Source organism: Sminthopsis crassicaudata, chromosome 3 (assembly GCF_048593235.1).
Source record: "Sminthopsis crassicaudata isolate SCR6 chromosome 3, ASM4859323v1, whole genome shotgun sequence".
Lineage (NCBI taxonomy): Eukaryota > Metazoa > Chordata > Mammalia > Dasyuromorphia > Dasyuridae > Sminthopsis > Sminthopsis crassicaudata.
The window spans coordinates 328,181,210-328,201,973 of record NC_133619.1 but is presented as its reverse complement, the minus strand read 5'-3'; the positions used below and the strand labels follow the sequence as shown (position 1 = coordinate 328,201,973).

At 37.7% G+C, this 20,764-nt stretch overlaps 1 protein-coding gene across 1 annotated transcript in view; it reads left to right on the top strand.

The window, feature by feature from the left end:
* Positions 1-6,405: 6,405 nt before the first annotated feature.
* The window catches only part of FSTL1 (follistatin like 1), a 94,383-nt gene continuing 80,024 nt past the window's right edge, over positions 6,406-20,764 (top strand). Inside the window, exons 1-2 of the mRNA XM_074301338.1 lie at positions 6,406-6,582; positions 6,812-6,868. Of these exons, the coding sequence (XP_074157439.1) occupies positions 6,580-6,582; positions 6,812-6,868 (60 nt within the window). The 5' untranslated portion in view covers positions 6,406-6,579. The remainder of the gene's footprint in view (positions 6,583-6,811; positions 6,869-20,764) is intronic.

The window sequence follows — 20,764 nt, the reverse complement described above, 5'->3', positions numbered from 1 at the left end:
TTCTAAGTGATAATAATAGAGTTATATAAAATTAACCAATTTCTCTGATTGGGTTAGATTAAGAATGGCTAGTGGTACAGTAGATAGTACTAGACCTAGGACCAAGAAAATGCAAGTTTGAAACCAGACTCAGACATCTAGCTATGTTATCCTGGATAAGTTACTTAATCACTGCTTCCATTTTCCTCATCTATAAAAGTGAAGATAATAATAGTACCTACCTCTCTGTGTTGTTGTGAAAATAAAACGAGATAGTTTTAAAGTGCTTTGCCATCCTTAAAATGTTACATAAATACTAGCTAGTTAGTAGAAATAGTGGAGGTAATAGGAATATCAGCAATTACTTCAATGGCATTATGACTTGCTTTTGGGTTCCCAGATACCTTTGGTAAAAGTTCTCTGACAAACACTAGTCTCCAGTGCCTTCCCCAGCACCTTTTCTTTGCTCATAAAGATACAGAAATGCAAGCTAGGTTAAGAGCTCATCAGGATTCCAATGGATCAGGAAAGGTATATAGGTAGAGGATTGAGAGTTGAGGAGAACTATACACAACCACAAAGAATTCCTGTGATTTACAGGATTCCTCAGCTTCTATCCCATTTTATTTCTCCATTTTGAACACAATCCTAGCATAGACCCTGGCTCTTAGAAAGCACTCAAAAATGTACATTAACTAATTGATAATTCTCATCACTCCCTGGTACCCAGAGACTTTTTCATTTAATCCCTGCCCAAAGAAGGTTTATAGGGAATTAAAAAGAGAATATACCAGAGTCCCAATAATAATATATTCAGACTCACCAAAGCCTTTTGTTTGGAAACCTATGCATTTAGGAAAAGAGGGACTTTTCTCTCTCAAGCTAGCTCTTCTCCTGACCTGGGTTCAAATCACACAACTAACATTTATTATCTGTGTAATCATGGGCAAGTCTTTTGCAAGACCTTTAACCTACTTGAGTTCAAGCAACTTTCAAGGACTCTGTGATAAGGTTATAGTTGAGTTGCAGTTTGCTTCAGATGAAGGGGCTTCTCGAAAACACAGAGTCATACCCACAGCTAGCAAAATAAAACAATAAGAACAAAAAATATATAAAATTTAGTAAAAAATAAATTGCAAGAAGTAAAAATTATCAAAATAATCATATGTTTGACTCATTAATCCCATTGCTGGGAACATACCCCAAAAGAACTAGCTTCCTTCAAATTCTTTTAAAATCTCACCCTCCACAGAAACCCAGCCCTTCTTAAATCTGGTGACTTTTCCTCTGTTGATTATTTTCAATTTATTCTGTGTATATCTTGTCTGTACATAATTGTTTGCATGTTGTTTCCCTCATTAAATGGAACTTTTTGGAAGAAGAGATTGTCATTTGCCTTTTTTTGTATGTCCTCAATACTTAGCACAGAGCATGGCACATAGTAGGAGCTTAATGAATGTCTGTTGACAGACAAAATAAAAAGACAAATTTTATGTTGAGAAATTTACATAGCAACATTATATTAATTACATTTTTAAAAAACTGGAAATAACCTGGGTCCAATAACAGAAGAATGGTTAAACAATTCATATTAATATAACAATGCCAAAATGCAATCAAGACTAACAAGCATGAGGAAATCAGAGCTACCTGGGAAGATTTTTGTAAAATTATGCAAAGTGGAAAAATTGGAGGGGAAATGTAGTACATACTAATTAGAAGTATGTAAGGGAGAAAGCAAATGACAATTAATAAACAAAGATTTCTAATGACGATTTAAAGAGAGTGATTTCCAAAGTATATGGATACTTTATGCACTGAAACTAATTTCATGTATTAGTAAATTAACTAAGATTCAATAATTAGTAATCATTGACTAAGTTTTTGTTGTTGTTGAGTTGTTTCAGTCAAGTCTGACTCTCTGTGAATTTGGGGATATTCTTGGCAAAGATACTTACTGGAGTGGTTTGCCACTTCCTTCTCCCAGATGAGGGAACTGAAGAAAACTGCATTAAGTAACTTGTCCAAGATCACATAGCTAAACTAGTATGTGTCTGAGGTAGAATTTTAACTCAGGTCCTCTTTACTGCAGGGCTGGCTCTCTATTCACTGTCACCCAATGTTTTTAATTAAATTTAAATTGATTGTGCTGATGACCAATGTTAGTTTCTAATAAAATCTTAATTAAAAAAAAAAAAAGAAAAGAAATGCTCATTATATTCTTTGGTGCTATGGGAACAGTAAATACAGTTTAAAACATAGTCCCTGCCCTCAAAGAGTTTATAATCTACAGTTGAGGACACACTATTCAACATAACACAATAAACAAGGGTAAAAATATTTTTCTAAAATATATGCTAATTCTGATAAAGGAGATAGATGCAGTAGTGCTCAGATAAAGAAAATCAAGATGGATTATGAGCAGCTGGTAGGATTTAGATAGGAAATGGGGAGAATCATTTTGAGCATGGGAGTGGGGAATAAAAATGAAGGTATAGAGATATAACGTAGCATAATAGGTTTAAAAGCTTAGTTTAAACCTTAAGTTTAGGCTCCTATCTAGAGTTTTTCCAGAAGAGGGAAATAGGAAGTACATTTTATTCAATATAAAATAAAATCAGGTATGATACAGGTATTTATTTCCTAATCATGAAGGAAATAATAAAATACAAAAGATTCTCACAATTGTGCATTGATAGTAGGACTTAAGCAGGGGAAGTTTAGCATAACAAAAATATATATGCTGGGGAGTAGTAGAAAATTAAGTTGGATAAGTAAAAGGGGACAAGAAATGGAGGCTCTAAAACAGAGTTTCAATATGGGATGATAATGATGATGATAAAAATGATAATGATAATAACAGCTAATATTTATATTTCTCTGTGTCAAGTATTGTGCTAAGTGCTTTACAAGTATTATCTCATTTGATCCTCACAACAACCTTGTGAAATATGTACTATTATTATCTCCATTTTGCAATTGAGGAAACCAAGGTAAATGAAAGTTTAATGACTTGTCCAGGTTCACACTTATAGTACTAAGCCTCAAATGTTCTTGCTTCCAGACCCAGTGTGCCAACTATCTGCCTCAATCAATGAAAATAGAAACACACTGAAAGTTTTTGAGAGGGAGGGTTAAAGGAGCAAGGAATTGTTGTTTAGGAAGGATTAAACTACTGGGCTCTGATGTTCAGTATGGATTACAGAAGGAAGAATCTGGGAAGAAGACTTGCAAAAATTCAGGTATAAGGGAATGAAGGTTTATATTTAGATATTGGACAAGGAGAACAAAGGACAGAAAACAGAAATAGTTCAAAAGAAATATTAATAGGACATGTAGGATGAAGGACAGAGAGAAGTCAAAAATGAATCAAAGAATTTGACTTTTGGAAGACTGAAGATATGCTTATGTCATTAACAAAAAGAAGTTAGAGGCAAAATGACAAGCAAAAAGATATTCCCTGCCCTCAGAGGACATATAGTCTAATGGAACAAGACAACACACAAGAGGAAGCCATAAACAGAGGTGGGGTGAGGGGAAGGAGGTACCCAGTGAGAGTATGGTGTCCAAGTCTAGAAAGTCAAGAGCAAAGCCAGGAAGGGAATTAAGAGTAGCTAGTCTGGACTCCTCCCAAAATGGAAGCTTCCTGACTGCTTCAGTACATCTTGTGGCTCAGAAATTGGATTCATAGCTTTGGAATAATTTTCATTCTTGTTGTTTAGTCATTTCAAGATCTTCATGACCCATTTGAGATTTTCTTGACAAAGATACTGGAGTGATTTAACATTTCCTTCTCCAATTCATTTGATAAATGGGGAAATAGAGGCAAATAAGGTTAATTGACTTGCCCAGGGACAGTTAGTGTGAGGAAACAATCTAGTTAGACAAAGAGAATGGGACTCTAACAGAAGGGCCCCTTAAGAAAAGTGGGTACCTACTCTATTTGACCCTGAAGTGGTTTATTATTGTTGGACTTTACATATGCAAAGTGCTTTGTTGTTTGTCCTTCATTTTCAAAGAAAAACCAATTACAATACCATGGTGATATCTTGATTTTTTTGTGTGTGTGTATTGGATACAAGTGAGGTAAAGCTGCACAAAGTCATCACCTCATCCTCTCCTTGAGAGTCAACACACACTAGTGACAAGACAAAAGTAAAGATGGCTAAGATGGCCTTGGAAGCCTGGTGTATGGGCAGAATGCTAAATTTGAAGCTAAGTAGTACAGTTTATAGAGAGTCATGTCTGGTGGATAGAGAATCCTGTTTGGAGTCAAAAAGATCCAACCTCAAATGCTTCCCTCTGAATCTGAACAAGTATATCACTTAATCCCTACAGTTTCTTCAACTGCAAAATGGGGATAATAAGTATGGACAGATAACAGTTAATATTGAAATTTCCATACTTATTTCATTTGATGCAAGACAACTCCATGACTTAAGTAATGATGAATATCATTATTTCCTCTCTACAGATAAAGAAGCTCAGATTCTTAGAAGTTGAGTGACTTGTATAATGTCATAGAGTTAGGAAGGAAATAGAACTAGAATGAAGCCAAATCCTTTTCTTTATTTTTCCTTTTCCAATCTCCCTTACCATTTACAATGCTGTCTATACATTTGGTAGACTTTATCATAAAGATGATGACCTCATGAACTGATATTATCTTAAAAGTGAGAGAATATTGTGAGGCAGAGAAGGCAGAGAATTAAAGACTGAATGTGAGGAAAAACTACAGGGAAAAGATAATGTGATAAAGAAGAGTCACTAAAGAAAGAAAACAAGAAGTAATAGTAGGAAATCAGGATAATATGGCATCATGGAAATCAAAAGAATAGAGTTTTCCAAAATGAATTGAGTTGTCTACAGTGACAAACCCATTGTGAAATCTTTCCTTACCGTCCCAACTAAAATCAGCCTCCTTTGAACTCTCTCTCTTTTTTTTTTTCATTCAACAAACATTTTTTATTGGATGTCTACCTAGAATATTTATTATCATAGTATTCAGATGACACTTATACGTGACCTTGTGTTGTATACACATATCTCTTTTTCTAGATTGTAAACTTAAAGAGGTCAAGGACTTTGCTTTATTCTGGGGTTTTTCCTCCTCCATCCTAGGCTTTACCATGCAATAAATGTCTGTTGATTAACTGACAATTCAATGTAACTATGAGGTGCAAAAGAATGAGAATTAGTTAGTGAAATCATCACTACCTTTAAGAGAGCAGTTTCAGGAACACAAAGGAAGCAGATTGCAGGATGTTCAGGAGGAAGAAGAAACTGGAAACTGGTTGAGAGGTTTTGACAGGGAAAATTATGTATACAGTACTAAATGTGACAGCAGGGCCAAGTGAGGGTTTTGTTGTTTAAATACAGAATACTGTGCAAGGCAAAGGAAAGAGAGCTCCACCTCTTTAGTGGAGAGGGAGCTATGGAAGATGCTGGAGGGGTTTGCATAATAAGGGAAACAGAATCCTTTCTGGAGCCAGAAGGGTTAAGGGCACAAGTAGATAGTTGGCTTAAGGGCACAAGTAGATAGTTGGCTTACAGAGGAGGGAGGGACTCAGCACTTTCTGAAACTGGAGGGAAAGGTTAAGATGAGTTGCGAAGGTGATGAGTTAAATGTTAAAGCTCTTACAAAATGGTATAGTAAGTATAGTAGGAGAGATTTTCACCTTTTCCTCAGGAAATTCACAATTAAAGGAGGGAAATGATTCTCCAGTTATCCCCCAAACTAGCTACAGAGCTCTCCTACCGCCTTCCATTCCCTTACCTCTCCCTCTCTCTCCTCAGTCCATTTTCAGGGGCACCTCCCTCCCAAGCCCCACTGCAGAGGCCCCTCTCCCACTTTGGCCTCAGCTGCAGAGAAACCTCTTCTCTCCCTCCCTCAATCGTTCCCCTAAGTCGAGAAGCGCCACTCTTCCCCTTCCAAAGGTTACTTACTCTCCCTGTCCCCTCCCCGCTGCCTAGGTTTCCTGTACCCTCGGGTACCGCCCACCTGGCTGCCTCTGCGGGCGCCCCGGGATGGGGGAGCTAGGTTGCAGCACGAGACTCCGGAGTGGGTGGGGGGAGGATATAGAGGAAGGAAGGTTTCTCAGCTTCGGGTCCCCTTCCCCACCTTCCCTCCCCTCTTTTCCTTTGTTGCCCTTAGCAGCACCCTCACCCCCCCACACACACACACACACACGCAGGAGTCTCTTTTAGGGTTCTGGAGCTTGAGGGATGGGGATGAGTTGGGTTAGGGTAGGGAGTGAGACAGGAGAACGAAGGGGTAAGCGACGGAATCACTGAAGCTGAGCGGGGGAAGAGGAGGAGGGAAAGAAGGAGAGGGAGCCGAGAGCTGTGGGGGCAGCTGATGCTGATGGGGGGAGGAGGATAGGGAGGAGCTCCGCGGGGTGGCAGTCAGGAAGGGAGGGGTCTTAATGGGGAGGCGGAGGGTGGAAGAGTTTCTCCTCCCCTGGAGCCCCGATCAGATTTCCTCTAGAGGCAGAAGAAAAAGCAAAGATCCCACCTTCACTTCCCTCTGCCTGGCCCGAGTGGGCTCGCCTCCTGTCTCTCTGTTCTGCGCCGTCCGCCCGGGACCCTAGGAGCCCCAGGATGGTGAGGGAACTGGCGGGGCGCCGACCTCACTGCCGGCCCGCCCAGGGTTCTGGGGTGGCTGGGCTCAGGGGAGCTCCGGGAGAGGAGAAAGGACAGAAAAGGGGCAGCGGGAGGAAGTTTGCAGGGTGGGGACTGGTGTGTGTATTGTGAGGGGGGAGCTGCATTTCTTTTTCTCTCTACCCCCACCCCACTATACACCAGTCTCCCCATGATGCCCTCTCTTTCGCAGATCTGGAAAAGCCTGCCGGTGCTCGCCTTGGTGGCCGTCGCCTGGGTCCACGCTGAGGTATGTGAACTGTCCCCAGTCCGGCGGAGTCATTGGAGCCGCTGCAGCTGGGTCATTCCTGCGGCTGGCTGCGCCGCCCCGGGCTAACCCTAAAGCTGCAGCAGACTCTGGAGAAGTGAGGTGAAGAGGGAGGGGGGAGAGGAGGATTGAACAAGCGGCCCCTCTAGGCTGTGTGTGCCTCCTCCTCTTGGGAAAGTTTAGTATGTACCCTAAATTGGCAAAAGTCGACCGGGCAGAGGAAGACGGGCACTCGAGCGCGCACACATAGCATTAATATGGAGGGAGAGGGAGAGAACTACCAGAATCCAACCGAGAGCGGAGGAGGTGTCCCACATGTAGCCGAGCTCCAAAAGGCATCTTGAACTGCCCTCTCAATGGGGAAGCCTTCCTTCTCCATTCCCCGCCCCCCCACTCCTCACCGCCCGCCAATACTATCTGCTCACAAAGAAAAAGCTAGGCTGAAATGAAAGAAAATGCCTCTCTTCTTTTTCCGGAGGTGAAAAAGTTCTTTCTTTCTGAAGTGAGTTAGATTTCCCTGAGATTGTTTCCCTTCCTGCTCATTGTGCAGGAGTGCTCGTTCCCTTTCTCGAGCTTACTATTCACGTCTCAGATATTTACAGGGGCAGACTTATACCCTCCCAAATAGCAGAATGAAAATGATCCCTTAAAAGCATTGAATGCACGAATGTTAGTGATATATCTCTTGTATTCACTTTGGGGGCTCCAGGATTATCAGTGAAAGTATTTCAGAACTTTTCTTTTTGCAAATGTTTCCTTTTGAACTTTGAGGCCCCTTTCCTGTCATTAGGAACCGACCGACCCTGCCCCCTAGGAGCCCCTTCACTCGTCTCTCCTGAACTCTAAGGTTTATTTTCCGAAAATAAACAATATTCCCAGGGTGCTTTGGCGTCCAAGAACAAGTGAAGTCAGACGCCAAGTATTTGACAATTACTACAGAAAATGTGGAAGGAATTAAAAAGCACGAACCCAGTTACATGAGGGAGAGAAAATGGAATGTGCATTACAAAAGTAGGTCCCTGGTGGGTATTTCTTTTCCCTTCATGTCACAGCTTTGCTCCACCCTTCTTCAAATCACTTCTTGACTCTGCCCAGACAAATCATAAGCACAGATAATTTCCTTAAGACAGAAAAGTCTTCAAACTCGTTCTTAACCTCTTCCCAGTCATCTCGTTGATTGAACTAGAAAAGCAGAATGAACAATGCAAGTCATAATCAGTGATTTGTAGTGCTTGACCCAAAGAAGCCAGTGGTTTGATCTCACATATGAGTGACCACTTCTGATTCCACTGTCTGTAACAGAGGAATCCTAGATTTTCCGACAACACTTGGTGATTTCGGGGACTTTGAAAACAAAAGCAGCTGTTGCCAAGAAGCAGATGTGTTTAAATTAGTTTTTCACCAAGCTTAAAAATTATTATAATGGATCCCTGCATTTTCTGGCAAATTCTTAGGATCATAGATTTAAAGCAGGAAGTCTGTCTCTGCTATGTTGCTCCACCCACCCTCTCTGTGTTCTTTTTGAGAAATATAGAACTATTTATGCTGTCCAGGCTGCTTGTTCTTCTGTAATTATTATGTTATTCAGAAAGTCTGAACTGTTCTCCCAGAGTGGCAGTTTCCTGATGAAGATGAACAAGCATGGAGAATTGTTAAGTCTTAAATATTGTCATTGTTGAGTTGTGTCTAACTCTTCATCACTCCAGTTAGGGTTTTCTTGGCAGCGGTACTGGAATGGTTTGCCATTTCCTTTTCTAGCTCGGTTTACAAATGAGGAAACTAAGGCAAACAGGGTTAAGTGTCAGGCAGTAAGTGTCTGAGGCTAGATTTGAATTCAAGTATTCCTGATTCTAGGCTTCTCTCTATGCACAGCACCGCCTAGCTGCCCTAAGTCTTACAGTAAGTCATTCTTAAAATTCTTGAGGGGAAATAGGAGGTAAAAAGAAGAGCTACAATGAAAAAAAAAAAAAAAAAAAAAAAAAAGCCAAGACTTGGAAAGTGAGGGTGGTTGCATAAGAGGGAGGCTCTTAGTGAAATGTATACAAAAAGAGGTCGAGTAAGAAGTTAGTGACAAAAGATATAATTTTATGAGCCTGTGCCTTTATCCCTTTTATCCATCAGTTAATTTCTTAGAAAGTGTCAGGTACTGATTGACATTAGTGCAGATCACTTGTAAGAATGCCTTTACTAGGATGGACTTGAAATTGAAAAGACAAATATGTTTTCATCCATGTTCTTAATGAAAATGAATCATATTTCATTCATGCAATAGACCAGTTGTCTCCATATGGCATTGATTTGTTTAATGCACCTCATAGTTATTGGCTCTCATGATAGAGAGACAGAGAGGTTGAGTCAATAGAGAATCCTTCTTAAAAGGAGGAAAACCTTAGTTTAGGTCCCAGCAATGATATTGTGTGACTCTGGCCAAGTCACTTAATGATCCAGTGAAACTCTCCCAAATTCTGAATTAGAGAAAATATTTTTAGTATTTTGATAATGTGTTTCTGTGCTTAATTTTTTTTTTCTGAGAAGAGGTCCATAGGTTTGACAAGAGTGACAAAATTGTCCATAACACTAAAAAAGGTGAAGAACCTCTGCTGTAAACTACAAAGTGCCCATCTACATTGGTTGGAAATTGAATCCCAGCTCCCTGTGATTATGGTTCCAGTCCTCATCCTGACTCTGGCTCATGGATAGAAAAATACAGTAAATTGTTAGTTACAAAGGAATCTAATACATATAAATATGATATATACATATGTAAATACACACCTATGTATGTATATATATATATGCATGCATTTATATCTATATGCACACACACATATATACATATATATATCTTTCTTTTTATGGAGAGACAGATACAAGTCTAATTATGGAATAATAAGTAAATTAATTATGGAGTAATAATTACCTTAAAGTAATAACTACCTTTACTATTAAGTAAATAACTACCTTAAAGCTTTAGAAAGTCACAAAAACATTTTTTCCCCATTAACTAACATAGGAATGATGTTTTAGAATGTTTAGAATTCTTCCTTAGTTTCTAGCTACCAATAAATAAGTCATGCTCTTATGGAGGGAGTTCCCACACTGGGAATTCCTGGCTATGGCAAGTCAATTGTGAAGAAACAGGGAAATAGTAGACCTTAAAAGCTAGATATGATCCAGATCTGGGAAGGGTGATAACTAGGTTTGGTCATTAGAACTTAAAAGTGCTCTAATGATACACAAATTAAATTCTAATACTTTATCTTAGGGTTTTGTACATTGCTTTTGTTCATTCATTTCAGTTGTGTTTAATTCTTCACTATTCCATTTTGGCTTTTCTTGGCAAAGATACTGGAGTGATTTGCCATTTCCTTCTCCAGCTTATTTTACAGATGAGGAAACTGAGGCAAACAGGTGACTTGCTAAGGTCACATATCTAGTTAGTGTTTGAGGTCAGATTTAAACTCAAGGCTTCCTGACTCCAAACCCAACTATCTATTTACTGTACCAGCAAGCTGCTATGTTTTTCATATGTAGATATTTAATAAATTATTTAATTGATTAATCAATTGGCTATAAAAATCATAGCTCACAAAAAGTTTTTTGGGAAAAAAAGATTTGGGAGGGGTAAGGGAAATGATACTATTTCATATTCTTGCCATCTTTTTCACAAGGCCCCTGTGGATTTTTGGTGATTACACAACTCATTTTCTGTAATTCATTCCAATAACATACTTAACCTACCTAGCTTCCAGCTGATTCATCAATTCCTCCATACTTTCTACTGTCCAGCAAATCATACTCCCTTGGAACTCTTTAGAATGTGTGTCTGTCCTCTGGTGATTAATCATCAAAGAGGAAAGCATAATGTTGTGGAAACAGGGTTGCATTTGGCGTTAGCTAACCTAGGCTTACATCCTGGTTCTGGGGCTGAGTGACTGTAAGTAAGTCATTCTCTCCTCATCTCCAAAATGAAAGGGTTGGATTAAAGTGATTTCCAAATTTAAATCTGTGATCCTAGGTAGCAAGCTGAAGTAGCTGCTTCTAGTAAAACTGCCAGCTATAATGAGTACAGCCTGACTGAAGGACATGTCAACCTTGGTGAGTGTCATTAGTTATTAGCAGCCCTGAAGGGTTTTGTGGTTACATCTGCTCTAGGATAAATTCTTAGTCTCAATCTTCTTGAAGCTCAATTTTATCAACTCACCTAAAATGGACGGGTTTTACAATCAACTTATAATATATAGGTGACTGACTTAAAATTCAAGAATATAATAAATATATTAATTTTCAGTGAGACTTGACCTAAGAATCAAAAGTTAACACAGCTCCCTCCCGACCCTCCCTACAAATCACCCTTTCTTTTTCCAACACTTTATACAGTGCTTGGAATATCATAGGCAGTTAATAAATGCTAGTTGATTGACTTTATTCCCTTTTTTGCTCTCTCCCCTCACGGTAAACAAGTTTTTACCAAAAACCAGATGAAAGACTTGAAGATTTCTTGCTGAGAATTAAATCTGATAAAAGACCTATTTGTAGGGCAATCACTTTATTAGCAGGTATTCTGAAAGCCAGAGCCTGTACTAGGTACTGAGGATAGAAATATAGATGCAGACAGTCCTTTCCCTCAAAGAGATTAAGCTCTATTAGGCACATATATGCTTACAGATAAGTAAATACTTTATATAGAAAATAGATACAAAATGATTTGGAAAGGGGCAATAACAACTGAGAAATCAGACAAGGTTTCTTGAAAAAGATGATACTTGGTTTGAACTTGGAGGAACTTCAAGAGATGGAGACAAGGAAAAAGGACATTCCAGGCATGAGGGACATCTTCTGCAAAGGCACAGAATATAGGAAACTTTAAATTGGCCCTTGTAGCTAGTATATAAAAATAGGCTACTGTAGCTAGCATATAGAATGTATAAGGGAGAATAATATGTATTCAGCCTAGAAAGGCAGGCTTTGGCCAGTTTGAGAAAGATTTCTAATGCCAAACAGAAGAGTTTGTATTTTATCCTAAAATCAGAAGGGAATCCTGAAAGGTTCTTGAGTAAAGGAGGTGTAGTAGCATCTATACATTAGAAATGTCCATTTTGAAGCTATATGGAGAACCAACTAGAAGATTATTAGTATAATTTAGGTGATGGGATGATAAAGGTCTGGACTGGGGTGATTACTATGGTATGAAAATAGAGGAGGAAAGATGCAAGAGATGTTGGAGTAGATGAGACTTGCCAATTTATTGAGGAAAAGGAAAGAATTTAGGACAATTCCAAAGCTACAAATTTGGCTTACCAGAAGAATGGTGATTCTTGCTTTAGAAATAGTGAAGGTAGAAGAAGTGGGATTAAAGAGAAAGACAGAATTAGCAGAGTTGGAGGTAGCTATACTATGCCTGTAGATATTTGGAAATGTGTGTCTGGAGTTCAGGACAAATTAAAGTTATTTAAGTGGGTGACAGTTGAATAGATAAGAACTGAAGAAAGGAGGAGAGGCCCCAGGATAGGGACCAGGAACATACTAATGCCATACATGAGTGATGTACCTACAAAGGTGACAGAGAAGTTTCTGTCAAAAATGTATAAAGTAAATCACCACAGAGCAATGTCCAAAAGTACAATGAACTTAAGAAGGATGAGGACTGAGAAAACACTATTGGATTTTGTAATAATAAGATCATTGATTACCTAGGAGAAAGCAATTTTGGTTGTTTGTCAACACAAAAACCATTTCATAAAGGAATTAATTGAAAAATGAGGGAAGGTGCAAAAGTAGGGACAATGAATGCAGATAACTTTTCCCCCCTAGGAGTTTAACTATGAAAAAAAAGAGAATTAGGACAATATCTTGAGCCTGATTAGTCAAGTGAAAGTTTCTAAGAGCATAGATTTTAGGGCTAGAATCACCTCAGAATACAACCCTATCGTTTTACAAATGAGGAAACTAAGGCAAAATATCTTACTCGAGGTTTCATAGTATTATATGGCAAAACTTTGGTTTGAATCCAAAAACACTGACTCCATATCTAGCATTCTTCCTATGTGCTATTCTGTGCCTGACCGTGTGTGTGTGTGTGTGTGTGTGTGTGTGTGTGTGTGTGTCTTATAGAATGGGGACAGAAATATATACTTCTCAATATTTAACAACAGGCTCTCTAAAAATTTTGACATACTTTTAAGTTTAACCTGAATCGTTAACATTTTCTCCATCACTTTCTTAAATCAACACAATTAACAAAACTATAAATCAAGCCCTGATTTGTAGGTTTTCTGATTTCCAAGGTGTAAATGCTCGCATTGAAAATTTAATAATTAACTTTGGAGCCAATATGAGCTGACTCCAGAAAATATTTAGAGGTTGCTGGCAAAACTAATATTCTTCAGCAACATAGAAACAACTGAACTTAGTACCTAATGAGTTATAATTCAGGATAAAACATGTGAAAGACAGCCTGAAATAGTGGATAAAGAATCAGTCTTAAAATCAATAAGACTTGGAATCAATTTTTACCTTTCCTATATATTAACTGAATGACCTTGGGCAAGTCAGTGGATCAGGCAGATCTAGACATGTTTGTAAATAGAAAGGAAAGGAACCCATTGATAGGAAAAATATGAAAGTCATGGAGAAAGAAGACAGTCAGAGCTGAAATCCAGAGGAGATGGGAATGGATTAGTATTAGCAAGGAGGAGAACCATCTTATCTCTGAGGAAAAAAGATTGACAAAGGCAGTAGTGTATTGTTGAAATCTAGAAAAAAAAATTACGATTAGAAAATGGAACAAAGAATACAAGGATCAAGAACAGTGTTAAGAGCTAGTAGGTTGTATCAGGGGCCACTAAGTGGCAAAGTAGATAGAGTACTGGTTCTGAAATTGGGAAAACTTTACTTCCTGAGTTCAAATCTGGTCTCAGGCACTAACTAGTTGTGTGACCCTGCACAAGTCACTTAATTTTATTTGCCTCACTTTCCCTGTCTGTTAAATAAGCTAGAAAAGGAAATGGAAAAATACTCCAATATCTTTGCCAAGAAAACCTCGAATGGAGTCATAGAGAGTCAGACAATAACAGTTATATTAGAAATAGCTGAAAGATTGGAGTCAGAGGACTTGGATTTGAATCCTGGTTCTGCTACTTCCTGTCTTACCTTGAAAAAATTATTTCAAAGCTGTGAATCTCAGCTTTCTCATGAGTTCTGTCCAGGGAAAGGAAATCACCATTAGGAAGTTACTTATTTTAACTTGAAGCCTAAATGAGTCAAAAAGTATTTATTAGGAATTTCAACCGGGACCTGGTGGGAAGAAAATGACCCAAGTACAGGCAGGAGTTGGGAAGTGACCAAGAAGTAAAGTAGAGCAAGATAAGGCTTACCTAGCTAAGGGCCCAAGGGTAGAGTCTAGGATCCAATGAGAACATGGTAAAGAAGATAACTTCCAGAAAAAGCATCTGTTTCTATTAATGCAGATGAATATCTACTGAACTTCTTGATCTTAAAGTTTTCTTGGGGCATTGAGACATTGTTTCTTTCCTAGGCAGTTAGTATGTAGGAAAGTTGAAAATTTATTCTAGATCTTACTAACTGTAACACTGCCTCTTTATCTCTTATCTTGTTCAGGTTGCTTTTCATGGCTTTTATACTGAATTCTTTTTTTTGGGGGGGGAGGGCAAAGCAATTGAAGTTAAGTGACTAATCCAGGGTCACACAGCTAAGAAGTGTTAATTGTCTGAATTCAAATTTGGACTCAGGTCCTCCTGACTCCAGTTGGTGCTCTATCCACTGTGCCATCTGGGTTCCTCTTTATACTGAATTCTTGGTGCTAAATTCTGTTGTTTCTATGTATCTGAAGAATGTCAGTTTTGCCAAAAACTTCTAGATTTTATTGCCTTGGGTAAATTTTCAGTCACTCCACCCTAGTTAAGACTTTACTTGGCTGATCTCTGTGGTCCTTCCCAGTTCTAAAATCTATGATTCATTTCAGCCATTTAAAAATTTCAGAAAGTTATCCCTTCATCATTTTAGGGCAATGAAAGTTAAAGTGTAAGGACAAAGGAGAAAAGATGCAAGAAATGTTGATGGGGTGGACAAGACTTCCCAATTTATTGGACATGGTATTGAGGAAAAGAAAAGAATTTAAGATGATTTCAAAGGTACAAATCTGGGTAGGTGAAAGAATGGCAATTCTTTGTACTGTCTTTTATCTTTAAAATATAAAGGTTATCTTTATAATATAAAATCATTCACCCACTAGGGGGGAAATCATTCTAGGGCTATACACAAATTTTAAAAAGCAATTTCACTGAACCGGGCAGGGGAGAATAGAGAAAGCACTTTAAACATTTAACTCTCCATTTAATTTGAGAAGATGGAACATAAAATGGTTTTATTGTTTGTTGCCTTTACTAAATACACTTCAGTTCCATATTATGGGTAGTTAAGAGAAAAGAATGGCAGAGAAAGAAACAGAAAAAGGGGGAAAGGGGTGGAGTAGTGGAAGGAGATAAAAGAGCTAGGAGGAGGGGAAGAGGGACAGCTGCGAAAGGCAGACAGAGCTAGGATGCTGTGCACAGAACACTAGTCTGAGAAAGGAAGAAGCCTGGGTTTGAGTCCCAGCTCTGTCTCTTTCAGTGGCAGGGACCTAAACTGCAGGATCTAGTTCTTTACAAACCCCTCCTCTTTGCAGATGTAATATGGCTCTTTCAGGATATGTTGAATCTGAGCCCCTGTTGCCTCCCTGGGGGAAACTAGAGGAGGGAATTCCGTATCTCATTTTTAATTAGACAAATATCTTCTTCAAAAGGAAGTCAGATGAACAAATGTCTTGGTCATTCACTACCTTCCCTAACTGCCTCCCCTGCTAACACATATGTGTGCACACTTAAACATACACACACACATTCATGCAGAAGCAGATATACTTTATCTGCAAGACTTTCTGACTTCTTCCCTGTTTTCTTTATCATTCAGTGACAGTCACATTCAAGATCAGTCTAAGGGAAAGGGATCCTCTTAATGAGAGTCTGGCCCTGTGACTTCCTAGTAGTCCTTTTGGAGAGGTTGGTTGCAGTTTAACAAACAATCATTAAGACTAAAGTAAATTCCAATTTCTCTTTTTCCAGTTCTATATTCCAGAATACTAAAAACCTTTTCAACCATGAAGAAAATAATTCTTCACATATTTCCTGTTTTCTGTCTACTGTTCACTTTTAAAAGGTTGTGTTTTACACCAAATATAGATGACCCTTCTGCAGAGAGCCCTTTCTGGAAAGGGCTCCTGCAACTTTAGAACTAGACCTTTAGAACTAGACTTTGTGTCAGGTTAAGTTTACCTAAGCTGGTGACATTACCCGCTGTAGTGAGGAGGAATTCAGTCTACTGTATCAAATTACAGCTCCAAGAATTCCTTTTCATTAAGCCTAGAAACCATTATAGAGTTGCCCAAGAACTACCTGCTGTTGAAAATGTAAATCAGGTAATCAGTCAACAAGTATTAAGCTCCTACTATATGCCAAGTATTAGAGAAATTTGAAATAACAATCTCTGCTCTCAAAGATCTTATATTCTATCAATGGGAAATAGATGCAATTGGACTTTGGGGAAATGGAAGGACACTTACAATTGGAAGAATCAGTAAAGACTTTATGTCAAAGTTGGAGCTTAAGTGTGCCTTGAGGGACACTAGGGATTCTAAGAGGCAGGTTAAGAAAAGAAGTCATTTCAGGCATAGTATAGTGACTTAGGTGTGAGGAATCAGGAAGAAATCTAATGTGACTGGATCATAGCAAGGACAATGTGGGAAGTATAGTAGTAAAATGATTGGAAAGGCAGGAAGAATCCAGATTAGAAGGGGCTTTGAATGCTTTATGAAGGGTTTTATATTTAATTCTATAGGCAATAGGGAGCCACTACAGTTTATTGAGAAGTGGAATGACATGTTCAGACTTGTGTTATAGGAAAATCACTTTGGTTGAAGTGTGGAGGATTTATTAGACTAGGGGGAGATGAGGCAGGAAAGCCGATTAAGAAACTATTTTAATAGTCTAGGTAAGAGATGATAAAAGCCTGACCAGCCCACAGCAGAGTTTAATTATTTAATGACTCTTGTTCAGTCATTTCGATAGTGTTTTCTTGGCAAAGAAACTGGAGTGCTTCACCATTTTTTTTTTTTTTTTTTTTTTGTCTAATTCATTTTACAGATGAGGAAACAAAGGCAAACAGAATTAAATGACTTACTCAGGATCGCACCACTAGGAAGTGCCTGTAGCCAGATTTGAATTCAGGAAGATGAATCTTCCTGACTCCAGGTCCCACACTCAGTCCTGTATCTAGAATATCAAGAATATTAATTAATTATTAACAAACAGACTAGTAATAATTTCTCTTAAATTTCAAGTTATAAAACTGCATTTCTAAACCTTTATTCCTAAAAACAGGATGATTATGTCTGTGAACCTTCAATGATCTCATTCTTATAAATAAGTATCTTCCTTTTAATATTCTTCATGCTACTAGCTCCCTAAGAGACCACATTCTAGAATTTAAGAGAATGACAATAGGACATGATCGGCTACTTGTATAGGCATGATTCTACAAGAGGTTCAAACCAAATTGAATAGATCTGTTTGTATTTTATGGTAAAGATTTTCTCAGCAAAGAATCTGAGATCATTATAACCTAAAAGACAAGGAATATCAGAACTTCACAACTCTGTATTTTGGCTTTTAATTCTTGTGGCCACACTTCTAATTTATCCAATTCTCTTTTATTTCCACATTTCTTTTCCAGATGTGTCTTATATCCTTTTTCCTGGCCACCAGGAATCTTTGAGAACAAAGAAAAAGTTAAACAAAACTAACAAAAAGACTGTCTAACCTACCAAGCATTCTATCTTGTGTCCCTGTGTACCCCCATCTCTCTATCACAACATAATCTCCTGACAAAAACTGCTCATTCCTTTATTTATTATTCAACTTTCTTTTAATTTGTTGTTGTTATTTAGTCATTATACACATACATTTTTTCTATTGATTCTACTTACTTTCCCCAGCTCATAGGCATCATCCTGTGCTTCTCCGAACATCTTTTATTTTCATTTTTATAGTATTTTAATACACTACTAAATTCAAGTCACAAAATTTGTTCACCTATTTTTTTTTAATAACTTAGAGCCTACTTTTTTTTTCCGTTTTTTGTTACTGCAAAAAAGGTGAAGTTTTAAATATATTGGTTTATATGAGGCTCTTCTTTCTGTTTTTGATCACCCTGGGGATACATATTTAGTAACTCAATCACTGTATCCAAGAGTGGTGATTGATTAGTGTCTTTTTTATCACATAACTCTAAATTGCTTTCCAGAATAATTGTACTAATTTCTACCTGATTCCATCCAGGCTATCCAGTCTTCTTATATCTTACTTTTACTTAGATTCTATCAATAACAGTTGGACAATTCTAATAACAGTATATTAATAAGCCTATCCAATATTGACTATTTCCATCTTTTTGTCATCTTTGTCAGTTTGCTACTTATGAGGTCAATAAGCAATAAATATTTATTAAGTGCCTACTATATTTCAAGGTATTGTACCAAAAAGCTGAGGATACAAATAAGAAAAAGACTGCTTCTGCTTTCAAGGAGCTTACAGTCTAATAGAGAACATAATATTCAAAAGGAGGCTGGAAAGAGGTAGCAGGGGTCTTGTCAGAGGGTACCTCATGATGAAGTGGAAACTAAGCAGAGCAGCTGATGGAAAAAAGGAGTTAGTTGTAACATCTGGAACCCTCTATAAAGGAAGGCTTTGGAGGAATTGGTTGTTCTGCCTTCCATTTAGAAGAGAGAGGCAGCTGATGATGCAGAGGAAGTGTTGAGTATCAAAGTTGAGTCAATCTTTATGATGATGAGATGTCAAATTATCCTTGGGGAAGTAGGATGTACCTGGAGTCAAAACCAAGCAGAGCAGCTGTTGGAAAATAAAGTGAGGCTTCAGAGGAGTTTTCATTTTTATTTCTCTTATTCTTAATCACTTCAAATTGTTATAGTATAATGGAAAGAACACTTGGAAAAGAAACCAGGGACAAGGAGGTCTTTGTTTTCTGCTAACTTAATGTGTGATACTTTGCCTCTCAGTGATTAAACTGATAAGTGTCTGATGGGTGGGTTTAATTAAATTATCTCTAAGGTCTTCTTTAACCAAAACATGCTTTGATTCTCTGGAGTCAAAAGGAAAATCAGTTCACTATCATATAATACTACAACAGAAGCAATTAGGACCAAGTAGGTGTAGTAGGCAGAACCCACAGCTCTCTACAAAAACTCTTGGACCAACGAAAGTTGTGGTCCTTTTGGAAGCTAGAATAGGTTTTCATTCTAATTATTCTTTGTGAAGCTAGAATAGGTTTTCATTCTAATTGTTCCTTGTGGTTCACTGGGAGTGAACTGCCCAAAAGTAGTCTTAAATTTCAGTTATCTGAACCCTCTAGTGGTCAGTGAATGTTTTAAAATGATATGCCTATACAGTTTCAGAATTGGATTGCCTTTCTGGCCTTGAATTGATTTAAAGAAATTGTAATGTATCACTTCATTCTCAGGTGTGCACAAATTAGGCAACAAAAAGATCTGAGTATTATTCTAGTTCAGCTGTTAAATATTTAACTATAGAATCATGGACAATTAGGCACTCTCACCTATTCTACTTTGCTTTTCTTTAAAGCTTTTTTTTTCCTTACTGACCCATTTTATTTTAAATTGAATCCTTCTAAGTAACAAAGAAAAAACAATTAAGCAGAAACAACTAACAAAGTTATCACATCTGAGAGTATATGCAGTATTCTGCAAATGTAGACATCCATATCTTCACTGAAAGAAGGGAGATTTGTTTAATCTATTGCTTACATGTCCCGCTTTCCTTATAGAGGAAACTGTAGGATTTAGAACTGGAAAGGTTGTTAGATATAATGCATATGAAATTATTTGTAAATAATAAAACATCATATAGATAGAAACTGATACTAAAATTATCTCATAAATATTATTTTTATTATGAGTTCTATTTAAGTTAATAGTATCTATCTAATAATCAAATCATGAATTTTAAAAATAATATATTAATATATGGAGTAGCATATCAATACATTAAAATAATGTGATTCAGCAATAATAATAGCATTTGAGGATGGTTAGAAATCTCTACTTCCTGTTTCAGTTTCTCCTTGGACTTTCCTTGATCCACCAAACAGCTAGAGCCTACTCCACCCCCCCCAAAAAAAGCCCTGCATATTAATTTTGCATTTATTCCGTATACAGTATACTTATGTATTCATGCTGTCTCCACCAAAAGAATATGAGGTCCTTGATAGCAGAAACTCTCATTTTTGTCTCCACATCACCAGTGCCCTGCATAGTGTTGGTCATGTATTAATAGAAACTTAATAAATGTCTGTTGATTGATTGACCTCTGTTGTCAAGACTTTCATTACTATATTCTACATATCTCTTCCTTTATTGAATTCCTAATAAGTAAGTTTTAATTTGCATTTTTTCTTCTTATCAGTGATTTTTAAGGCATTGTGATAGAGTGAAAATAACTCTGCAATAGCAGTCAGAAATACTGGAGTCTATCCCTTTTGCCATTGCTAACATTATGTGTGACACTTTTCTAAACTTTTGATTGCTCTTATATCTGATGAAGGGGCTTAGCTAAGTCATTTCTAAAGTTGCCTTCAGTCAAGCCCTAACAAGTTCATTCAGACTGGAAAGACTTCAGATAGGTCCCGGTGATGAACTGTATGTTTGTCATCCAACCCCTAGCTGGGTTTGGAGAGATTCCTTACCAGGATGGCCAAAAAAGGATCCATTTTTTGGTCCACAGCAGCTCT